This window comes from Portunus trituberculatus, chromosome 41, assembly GCF_017591435.1.
Source record: "Portunus trituberculatus isolate SZX2019 chromosome 41, ASM1759143v1, whole genome shotgun sequence".
NCBI lineage: Eukaryota > Metazoa > Arthropoda > Malacostraca > Decapoda > Portunidae > Portunus > Portunus trituberculatus.
The window spans coordinates 14,251,386-14,263,885 of record NC_059295.1 but is presented as its reverse complement, the minus strand read 5'-3'; the positions used below and the strand labels follow the sequence as shown (position 1 = coordinate 14,263,885).

The 12,500-nt window shown below is 39.1% G+C and overlaps 1 protein-coding gene and 1 long non-coding RNA gene across 6 annotated transcripts in view; one reads left to right on the top strand and one right to left on the bottom strand.

Annotated features, from left to right (window-relative positions):
* LOC123516537 overlaps positions 1-1,205 on the top strand; it is an 8,632-nt gene extending 7,427 nt beyond the window's left edge. Inside the window, exon 2 of the long non-coding RNA XR_006678217.1 lies at positions 811-1,205. This is a non-coding gene — a long non-coding RNA (uncharacterized LOC123516537). The remainder of the gene's footprint in view (positions 1-810) is intronic.
* The window catches only part of LOC123516536 (solute carrier family 22 member 20-like), a 45,283-nt gene that overhangs the window by 1,130 nt on the left and 31,653 nt on the right, over positions 1-12,500 (bottom strand). For all 5 annotated transcript variants that reach the window (XM_045275970.1, XM_045275969.1, XM_045275968.1 and 2 more), the window contains 5 exons: positions 8,719-8,887; positions 1,585-1,727; positions 1,294-1,489; positions 865-1,025; positions 147-331 (listed from right to left, as the gene is read on the bottom strand). In XM_045275970.1, the coding sequence (XP_045131905.1) occupies positions 147-331; positions 865-1,025; positions 1,294-1,489; positions 1,585-1,727; positions 8,719-8,887 (854 nt within the window). The remainder of the gene's footprint in view (positions 1-146; positions 332-864; positions 1,026-1,293; positions 1,490-1,584; positions 1,728-8,718; positions 8,888-12,500) is intronic.

The window sequence follows — 12,500 nt, the reverse complement described above, 5'->3', positions numbered from 1 at the left end:
GATGTGCGTGTTCCGCTGTGATATCTTCCAAACTTTTAGTGTCGATTCCGATGTTGTTAGGTTCTTTTAATGAATGGACGCTCTAATGGTGTGCTATAATGTGATTTTTGCATATGTATGTGTGTGTGTGTGTATTCTTCACTCACCAGGAGGTCAGTAATGAGAGGCGCCGTCACCAAGCCCAGACTGCCCGTGCCATTTACAAAGCCGAAGCCTCGAGATCGTATCACTGTTGGGTAGAGTTCCGGCGTGAATATAAATTGCACCTGGTAAGAGGCGGCGCACAGCAGGAAGGCGGTCATCACGGACACCCACTTGAGCCATTCCATGTCTACAGTGGACAAAAGCATCATGAGTTGTACATGGACGATGATCTTGGTGTGGTTGTTGAACTATCGGTCTTGAAAATGAATGACTGGACATTATGATTACATGAGCTATCACCACAATTTTTTAAAACGCCCAGAAAAAGAAACAAACTACCCAATACTCGATTAGTGAAGTATCGCTACGCTTACAAATGTGGAGTGCAGTTTAGTAACTTTGAACGTGACATTAAAACTCAAATTGATATGCACTGATTAGGTACAAATTTCAAGATCACATACGTGGTCTTCATACTCTTATCAATATTATACTACGGTGCCCTTTTAATGTTTTTTTTTTCTTTTATTCACTGATGTGTGTGTTCATCTCTTAATGATTTCGTACATATAGGTGTATACATAGTATTTTAATGCAGTAACTGCCACATGTATAGGGATTCTGGCTTCTTGGGGCTTCCCCTACTTTCCTATATGTGTTTTTAAGGATGATGTCGGTGGGAACTCCCGCTAACCTTTAGTGGCGTATGACAACCCTCACCTGCAGGAACAGCCATGTCCAAGAGCAGAAGAGTGCCTGAGACTAGATACAAGGTCATGGAAAGACACCGTCTGCCTACACGCACGGCGATGGGCGTTGTGAGGATGATGGCTGTGAAGTCCATCACTCCTGACAAGGCCACGTACATAAATGGATCATTGCTGAAAAAAATGAATAGGTAGCCTAAATACAATTTTGTTACATAAGATCAATTAAGTATTGCCATATTTTCCCTCTTCTACAAACGTCTGTACCATTTATCTGTAATAATTATTTTCCTTTTTCCCTATCACACTACAATATTCTGAAATAATTAACTTTTTTTTTTTTTTTTTTTTTTTTTACTCATCATCTTATATACAAACTTCTTTACTCCTTCACCTGTAATTCTCCTTATCACTTCAAAACACAAACCCAAGCACCACTCGCCTGGTAAAGTTGTTGGCGTTGAGCAAGATGCCGAGGTAGAGGAGGGCCTGCAGGTACCAGACGAACGGCGTGACGCACAATATTCTGCGCATGCCAGGGTAGCGGAAGTAACTGCGGCACTTACTGAACATCATGAGCCATAACAGTGGCTTCTCATTCCCGTGATCCTTAGCAAGTACATCATGACTAGTTCTATCTGGGGAATAAAAAATGGGTGGGAGAGAGAAGAAGAAAGTAATTTTAATGCAACAATTTGTCATACTTCAAAAAAAAAAAAAAAATATTACTGACTTTCTGTTTTCAGTTTTTCAAGAATCCGTACAAGCTCTGGAGTGACCGCAACACCATTACGGCACGCAGCTCGCTTCAGGGCGTCAGCTGTTTCCTGTTGACGCCCCATCTGTGACAGCCACCGAGGGGATTCTTCCACAAGACTGTTCCAGCAACAAAATCATTAGTGCAACAATGACTAGGATAATATAAATAATAATTAGCAAAAACAAAACACGACAAATGAAGAAAGAAAAGAAAATGCACCGATCAATGAAGACATACAGGTGCGTTGCCCCGAGCGGAAGGCTAGCAATCTTGTTTACGGCTTACATACGAGTATTTGCAAAGAAAAGTCCCTCCTACCAGTTTCTGAATAAGAACTTCAATCTTATTACATTTTATTACGTGACAAGATTCCTAACGAATAGACTTTTTTGATAGATGACGCTTAATATAGGTACTTGACTCAGTAAAATGGCCACTTCTCGTCAGTGTCTGTAGTGCTCTCAGGATGTCATGTAGCATGCATAGCATAGCCTTTTTTTTGGAGTATACCTCTACTTTCACTGATGCTTGTGCTTCATAAATCGTAGATAGGATTTTTTTTTCGTATGTTATAATCTGAGAATTAAGAAGAAATGAAAGAGGTAAGAAAGAAGGTAACAAGAATGAAGAAGGAAGTAAGAAGTAGAAGAATAAATTAAGGAAGAAGATAAAAACACACCATAATAGGTATCAAGATTATGAGACGCTATATCGTTAACCTGATAGATAATAATACCAGTGACCACCGAGAACAACAAGAGGCGGTGAGTCATTATACAGAACTAACAGAGCCGGAGATTAGCAACAGATTACAAGAAGAGATGCCTAGGTGAGTATCACTAAAGAAGATACAAGGCAAACAGAGGTCGCAATTGATGTGGACGAGGCGGATAGCGACATGCCATGAGTAGAAGATGCGACATGTCAAGCTACGCGAGAATGAACCTTATTGAAAGTTATGGGAAAATGAAAGATATGATAGTTGAAGGAAAATTAACGTTATGATTAAGATATTGGAAAATAAATGCTATAGCACCGAAAGTCTTGTTGGGGCGAAACGTCGCTCTCGTGTGTATCTTATGAGACGTAAGGGACAGAAATGAGAGAGAGCAAGAAGGCGAGAGAGACAGCTAAAGAGAGGTGTCAGACCAGAGAGGGTCAAGATTGGCAAGCCGCCTGTCATAGTACCAGTAAGTAGAGCCAGACAGTTGTAATATAGTCAAAGTAAAATATTGGTGTTATATTTTGACAAATGGGATTGGCTATGTGTAGGATTGTGTTTTTTATTTATTAGAGGGTCAATAGCAGGATGTGTGTAGAATGTATTCCTCATTGAAATATAGTTGCAGGGTCTGTGTGGAATGTGTTTCATTATGGAGTATAAATTGCGTTATGCGATTTGAATAATGTGGATAATGTGAAATAATCGAAGATATTTGATGGAATTTACGTGAAGAAAGAGTTGTTTTATCACTGAGCGTTCATTGTGCAATGCGATTTGAGTCCAAGGTACACTGTGCCACAGAGATATATGATGGTGGAATTTCAGTGAAGAGAGAGTTGTCAAATTTTCGGGAGTTTTAGTCATTGCCGGAAGATCGTATGATGTAAATGTATGTAAATAATATAATCAAGTAAAAAAAAAAAATAATAATAAATAAATACGGTCCTTTGAACCCACAAAAGCAGTTTTGAAGATTAGGGACGCAACAAGATCGTGCAACTTGCAAGCACGACACGTATTTAAAAAAAAGTATATTACTAAAAAAATTATTTTGTTCTAAGTATCCATATCAATTAGTTTGTTTCCCAGTAGATTGAGGCCTGTGGTATTCTGGTGTTTTCTTCGCATGGTCTAAAACATTTGTGCCTTCATCTCCACCACATTTAAAAGGACTAATTAATAAGATCATCACATTATAAGCATGGGAAACAAACTTGAGATTACGACTAATCATCTTTGCAGTCTCAAAAAATGGTTGTAATGAAAAAATAAGCGTTTCGGAAAAGGGCTCAAATCTGCCAGACGAAGAATGGATTATTGAAGACCCTCCCATTATCATAGCTGTGCAAGTGGTGATGTGTATCCACCATCCATTGGAAGTCTCCGTGTTACAAGACAGTACGATTTCCATTAAACTACCCAAATACAAATAAAAAAAAAAAACACTCATAACATTCTTTAAAGAGAGTGAAATTATAATTGTTTTGCAAATATGAGTCATCCTATTTACGGTTGTAGTTAAGAAAATAGTCAAGTTATCAGCACATCGTATGCCAAATGCGACACACGAATCTTTACCAGAGAACAATCTAAAGGGCTTCCTCCTATTGTTCTAAAAAACTGTGCCTCTGGGCTTGCACCTTGCTTGGCCAAACTCTTTCAGCTCTGTCTGTCGACTTCTTACTGGAAGTTTGCCTACATTTAGCCTTTAGAAAGGGTGATCCATCTCCAAACTATACTCGTACGGTTTCTATCCTTCTCTTTGCTACTTCATCATAAGTTTCCTCTCCGACCATTCTTTTGTTACTGTGGTAGACCGCCACTGTTCTCCTAAATCTATTAATACTAGTGTTCCTCAGGTTTTTGTCCTGTCACGCTCTCTCTTCCTATAATTCAACAATGATTTTCTAAATCTAACTTCTTATCTATCCACTCCTATGCTGATGATATCATCCTGCACTTTTCCACGTCTTTTTAGAGACGACCAACCTTCAGGAAGTAAAGAAATCACGGAGGAACGTCATAGAACTTCTGACTTCTGATTCTCTAAATTTCTGATTGGAGTAGAGAAAATCTAGAAGTGTTCAGTGCCTCAGAAACTCATTCCTCCACCTATCAACTCTTCACAGTCTTCATGAACAACTATCCCCTATTCTTCAATGACCGTCAACTGTCTCCCTCTTCTACACTGAATATCCTCGGTCTGTACTTTGTTTATAATCTACTCTAAATTAGAAACTTCACATTAAATTTTGTTCTCACTGCTGCAATGTTGCATCTTTTTCTATCTTTTACTGTTATTTTCATGCTAATTGCTCTTCTGTTCTTGCTAACTGCATGTTTCCTTCTCCTCCCGCCGCGCTGCACAAGATTTCTTTAACATAACATAACATAACATAAATATTAGGATAACAAAGGGCCACCAGGGCCCATCTAGGTTATCCTGTATCAGTCGCACAGCGACCTCGTCATCAGTACTTAAAGATACACTTAAAAGTACACAATACATTATATACTAATTCTAAATATTTGGCCCTGCAGCGAAATCCTCTACAATTTGTGGTCCCCATACATGGGGATCATGTCTTGTTTAACTATAGTAAATTTCTTATAAAAACTATCATGCAGCGCTATACATAATTATAAATCAAATAAATTTAAGTGCTTATCTAATCTGTTTTTAAACATTCTCAAACTAGTGCTATTTACAACCGTCTCTGGCAATGCATTCCAGAAGTCTACCACCCTATGACTAAAGAAATATTTTCTTATATCTAACCTGCAGCCTTGCTTTCTAATCTTCCTGCCATGATTTCTAGTCCTATTTCCCTCCTCTAAGGTATAGAAAGATCTCACATCTATGCAGTTTGTATCTGAGAACATTTTAAATAACTCTATCATATCCCCTCTTATACATCTCCTCTCAAATGAAAACATGTTTAATTCCTTTAATCTATCTCTATACTCCAGGCGCTTTAATGCTGGTATCATCCTAGTTGCTCTTCTCTGAACTGCTTCTAACATGGGGCCTAACATAGGAATTATATAAGCTACGCACCACTTCCTTACTTTTATAACTAACATTTCTATTTATAAAACCCAGGATCCTATTTGCCCTATTTCTTGCTTCTAAACATTGCTTTGAAAATTTCATAGTCCTGTCTATCACTACTCCTAAATCCTTTCCTTCCTCTACTGCCTCTAGCCAACATCCCTCCATCTCATAGTTAAAGTTTGTGTTGTCTTTACCTAAATGCATAACCTGACACTTTTAGAATTAAACTCCATCTGCCACCTGTCTGCCCATGCTATCAGCCTGTCCAGGTCTCGTTGTATTCTGTAATTGTCCTTTTCACCCTGTACTGCACATGCTATCTTAGTATCATCTGCAAACTTTGATACTTTGCTACTAATTCCTATATCTAAATCGTTAATGTACACCAAGAAAAGAAGAGGTCCTAGCACTGATCCTTGGGGTACCCCACTAACCACTTCCTTCCACTCAGACATTGCCCCATTTAATACTACTCTCTGTTTCCTATCAGAAAGCCATTCACTAATCCAATCAACTAACCTACCCCCTATCCCATGAAGTCTCAATTTGTACACTAGCCTCCTATGCGGTACCTTATCAAACGCCTTGCTAAAATCTAGATATATAACATCTATGCTATTTCCATCATCTAACTCCTTCGTAATATATTCTAAGATATCGAGCAAATTTGTAAGACAGGACCTCCCTGATCTAAAGCCATGTTGGGTATCTCTAATTAATCTATTCTCATTTAAATGCTCCCAAATACTTCTTTGTTTTACTTTTATTCTGTCCACCTCTCTAATGTAAGAGTTAACCAGTACTCTCAATCATTCATCCCTTCCTCAGGTAAACTGTGGAACTCCCTGCCTATTTCTATATTTCCATTTATCTATGACTTGAACTCATTTAAGGGGGAGGTTTCAAGACATTTATCCCATACTTTTGGCAAATTCTTTCGACACTGTTCGGGACTGGCATCTCAGTGGCCTTTTCGTTAAATCATTTATGTTGCCCTTATAGTTGTTATTTCCTTCTTTCTTTGATCATATATATATATATATATATATATATATATATATATATATATATATATATATATATATATATATATATATATATATATATATATATAAGATCACACATTCTCTGTACAGTTCAAGCACTTGTCTCCAAGTGCATTCTATAGATAACTCTCACTCCCTTTCTCACCCATCTCAAGGGAATTCAAACTCTTTAGGGAAAAAAAAGTTGCTCTCGTCTCTCCTTCCTTTCGCCTTGATCTCTTCTTATTGGTAGTTTCTTGACCAATAAGGAATTTGTCCATTTCTGTTCTATATCATTGACCATTATCTCTCTCTTTCTCTGTCTCTGTTTCCTTTCTTAATTCGCTTAAGGTTCCTCCACCGTCACACATTCTCATTCTCACAGTCGCACTCATTCTTGCATTCAGCTAGTACATGCAGTATATACTCTCAGTCACGGCCATCACTACCATAAGTTATTTCATTTATCATCCGTCACAAGTACTGTATTATCAATCATTAAAGACAATACAAATCAAGAAGTCTCTCGTGTATCTGTAATCCCCACGACTCATAACAAAACCCACATACTCAACCCACACTGCCTCCAAAGAGTCTCCAGCCAGCCTCCTATATTCATCATCATAATGCAAGTGTTAGGATGCAGCAGTAACATCTTATACAAGTGCATGGTTTAGCGGTACTACCAAGAAACAACATTTAATACTCTTATCCAGTTTTCTCCTTTTCAAAAAAAAAAAAAAAAAAAAAAAGGCTCAAGACGTCGTCAGCCAGTGTTCTTATTTGATTTAATAGAGATAACAATGCAGGCCAAACCGTATTTGTGAAACGTGTGGAGGACGTCAACACACACACACACACACACACACATTAGTAACTCCTTAGACATACAACAATTTGGCAACATCAGAGCCACCTCCACCTCTCACTACCTGATCAGCTTCCTTGAATTCATACACAGTCACCTGAATAAACGAAACACCTCTCTCGCTGTCGCCTTCGTGGACTTCAGGAAAGCTTTTGCTATTGTTGATCACACTGTTGTAATCAGCAAAGCCATCAGACTGGGCCTCCCCCCGTCATCTGACAGCATGGCACGCCGACTTCCTCACGGGAAGATGACAGGCTGTCCGCTATCAGAACTACATATCCTCCTTCCAACAACTGACATGTGGAGTTCTCCAGGGCACCAAGATGGGTCCACTGTGCTTCCTAATGCTGATTAATGACGCTCTCACCAACACTCCTCATCGCTGGAAGTACGTTGATGACTGCACCGTGGGCGTGCCTGTCTACAACAAAACCCAGACTACTCAACACTCCAAGCAACACTGGAACAACTACAACAGTGGACGGAGGAAAACAAAATGACAATCAACCACACCAAAACTGTGGTAATGCATGTCTGCACCTCCTCAGTGGCAGTCCCCCCTCCCCAGCTCACCCTAGGCCCTCACCCACTCCAAGTGGTTCGGTCAGCTAAGCTGCTTGGGGTCACAGTGGACGACCAGCTGACATGGAGGCAGCATATCACCGCCACAGTTAGGGCGGCGGCCTACAGACTTTACATGCTACGTTGACTCAAATCACTGGGCACACCAACAGAGAAATTAAAAGAGGTATATACCTAACCTTTATTCTGCCAAGACTCATGTATGCCTCACCAGCGTAGTCCTCCTGCCTCACCGCCACTCAAAGGCAGCAGCTCGAGAATGTACAAAAAAGGGCATGCAGAATCATCTTCGACCCTACTTACACTAAATACGACCACGCCCTGACCACTCTGAACCTTCCCAGACTGTCTAACAAACACGGAGAAGCCCTGGTGAAGCTGGACAGAAGCTTGCTACGTCACCCGAGGCTCCGCCACCTTCTCCCCCCTGCCACCCCTCTCCCTGTCCACACCACCCGTCACAACAACGTCCTCATACCCACGAGAGCCACTAGAACCGACCGCTATAAAAACAGCGCCATACCCACCATGGTACGAGCCATTAATCACTAGGCTAGGATACTAGACATAAGCCCCTCCCCCCTCCCCCCCGACTATGTAGATTTTCAGTATGTATGTACTACAACTCCTAATAAACCGTATATTATTATTATTATTATTATTATTATTATTATTATTATTATTATTATTATTACACACACACACACACACACACACACACACACACACACACACACACACACACACACACACACACACACACAGGGAGAGAGAGAGAGAGAGAGAGAGAGAGAGAGAGAGAGAGAGAGAGAGAGAGAGAGAGAGAGAGAGAGAGAGAGAGAGAACATACCACGCTAAGGGAATGATTATAAGGAGTGAGGAGGATGCAGTCAGCTGGAGTTGGCGCCAATGCCTCACCAGGAATGCCTCTCCTGCTAACACAACAATGCCCACTGAAAATCCGAGTCCTGCCAGCATGCCAAAATGGGATCTGAGGCGCGGAGGCGTCGTCTCTTGCGCTGTAAGAGTGGAAAGAAAGAAAAGAAAAGAAAAAGTTTTCCAATTTTTTCCTTATATATGTATATATATATATATATATATATATATATATATATATATATATATATATATATATATATATATACACACACATACACATATATATATATATATATATATATATATATATATATATATATATATATATATATATATATATATATATATATATATATATATATATATATATATATATATATATATATATATATATATATATATATATATATATATATATATATATATATATATATATGTGTGTGTGTGTGTGTATATATATATATATATATATATATATATATATATATATATATATATATATATATATATATATATATATATATATATATATATATATATATATATATATATATATATATATATATATATATATATATATATATATATATATATATATATATATATATATATATATATATATATATATATATATATATATATATATATATATATATATATATATATATATATATACATATATATATATATATATATATATATATATATATATATATATATATATATATATATATATATATATATATATATATATATAAACAGTAAGCCCCCGTACTTGGCGAATCTCAGCTTGGCGAAATTCACTTTTGGCGGTAGGGTGTCCACGAACTGCCGAGTGCACACTTGGCGATATGAATTCAAACTTGGCAGTCCCCTGGCAGCCACACGGCGAACCACGCGGCTCCCCGGTGATGTCAGACCGCTCTCTAAACCTATCAGAACGCAATATGAGAGTCCCCTTCAGCCATTTTGTTTGTGCTACCCTCTGTTCTGCTAGTGTGGGAATAAATTCTGGCGATTCACCGCCAACATGGCCTCTACCAGCGCAACAGGAGGTACTGGTGGGGGTAAGGACAATGGTGGTGGCGGCAAGGACGAAAGTGGGCGAGGAAAACGGATGGAAAAACGGGAGTTACAGCCTTTATATCATGTCTTATTAGCTTTATTTATTGTTTATTGGTCTGTTTTGTACATGTGTTCCAATTTGTGAAGGCAAAAGATTTTATTTTAGCTCGAAAGATGGTATTTAAGGGGTCAAAAGAGGGTCTTTGGCAATGACCAAAGACTGATAGAGGCATTTTTTACGCAATTTATATGGTATAAAAAACTCGTGCCTGGCGAAATTCGCATTTGGTGGTACTTTCGCCAGACTAATTAATTCGCCAAGTGCTGGGGCTCATTGTACAAGAATACCCCAATAACCGAGGGGGTTACGTACCTGAAAGACTATTCGAATACCAAATCTTCGGTTATTGAAGCAATTTTTCCCAGAAGAATGTTAATAAAAGGAGACAATACGTTCCAAGCACTCTCCTGACTTCCATTAACTATCTACCTCCTTCCCCCAAAGAAAAGCATAGCAAAACACAAAATATTTTGTTTTCTTTGGAAATTTATTACAAATAAAATAAAGTTACCTACATGTCATCATGATACCCAGGTTCTAGGTGAATACACCAAAGATACGCTTGGGTGGTGATATGGGCCCTAATATGGCCCTTATACAGAGTAAGCGGTTGAAGGGACGAGAAAAACTGGCGGAAACGCCTCAGAACGCCTAACTTCAAAGAAGCTGTTTTAGCAAGAGATGAGATATGAAGTTTCCAGTTAAGATTATGAGTAAAGGACAGACCGAGGATATTCATTGTGGAAGAGGGAGACTGTTGAGTGTCACTGAAGAAGAGGGGATAGTTGTCTGGAAGGTTGTGTCGAGTTGACAGATGGAGGAATTGAGTTTTTGAGGCATTGAAAAACACTAGATTTTCTCTGCCCTAATCGGAAATCTTAGAAAGATCGGAAGTCAGGCGTTATGTGGCGTCCCTGCGTGATCTGTTGACTTCCTGAACGGTTGTTCGTCTCTGAAAGGACGTGGAAAGATGTAAGGTGGTATCGTCAGCGTTGGAGTGGATAGGGCAAGAAGTTTGGTTAAGAAGGTCATTAATGAATAATAGAAAGAGAGTGGGTGACAGGACAGAACCCTGAGGAACTCCACTATTAATAGATTTAGGAGAAGAACAGTGGCCTGTCTACCACAGCAGCAATAGAATGGTCGGAGAGGAAACTTGAGATAAAGTTGCAGAGAGAAGGATAGAAGCCGAAGGAGAGCAGTTTTGAAATCAAAACTTTCTGCCAGACTCTATCAAAAGCTTTTGATATGTCTAACGCTACAGCAAAAGTTTCACCGAAATCTCTAAAAGAGGATGACCAAGACTCAGTAAGGAAAGCCAGAAGATCACCAGTAGAGCGACCTTGACGGAAGCCATACTGGCGATCAGACAGAAGATTGTGAAGTGACAGATGTTTGAGAATCTTCCTATTCAGGATAGATTAAAAACTTTAGACAAGCAAGAGATTAAAGCTATAGGACGGTAGTTTGAGGGATTAGAACGGTCACCCTTTTTTAGGAACAGGCTGAATGTAGGCAAACTTCCAGCAGGAAGGAAAGGTAGAAGTTGATAGACAAAGTTGGAAGAGTTTGGCCAGGCAAGGTGCAAGCACGGAAGCACAGTTTTTGAGAACAATAAGAGGGACCCCATCAGGACCATAAGCCTTCCGAGGGTTTAGGCCAGCGAGGGCATGGAAAACATCATTACGAAGAATTTTAATTGTAGACATGAAATAGTCACAGGGAGGAGGAGAAGGAGGGACAAGCCCAGAATCATCTAAGGTGGAGTTATGAGCAAAGGTTTGAGAGAAGAGTTCAGCTTTAGAGACAGAAGAGATGGCAGTGGTGCCATCAGGATGAAACAAAGGAGGGAAAGATGAAGAAGTGAAGTTATTGGAGATGTTTTTGGCTAGATGCCAGAAGTCTCGAGGGGACTTTAAGTTTGAAAGATTTTGACATTTTCTACTTATGATGGAGTGTTTGGCAAGTTGAAGAACAGACTTGGCATGATTCCGGACAGAGATATACAGTGCATGCGATTCAGGAGATGGAATACTCTTCGCATTTTTTGGGGGGTTCCACTCACACAGTTATATTAGATAGGGTGGAATCAAAAGTTTTTTGTCTCATTAACTCCCCTCCTCTGACTGACTTTCTTCAGCCTTTTTCTCCCCGCCGAAATATTGCATCTGTTGCTATCTTTTATAGCTATTTTCATGCTAACTGCTGTTTAATCTTGCTTAACTGCATGCCTTCCCTGCTCCTACGGCCTCGCTGCACAATGCTTTCTTCTTCCTCTCACCCCTATTCTGTCCAACTCTTTAAAGCAAGAGTCAACCAGTACTCTCAATCATTCATAACTTTCTTTGATAAACTCTGAAACTCCCTGCCTGTTTCTATATTTGCATCTTCCTACGACTTGACTTCTTTTAAAAGGGAAGTTTCAAGACATTTGTCCTATACTTTTGGCTAACTCTACTTATCTTTAAGGGCTTTTTCTTTTCTGTCTTTCTTTTTTTTTTTTCCCCTTGGCCAACTTCCCCTCTTGCATAAAACACACGCACACACACACACACACACACACACACACACACACACACACACACACATGCATGCATGCACGCACGCACTCATACAAACACATGCAC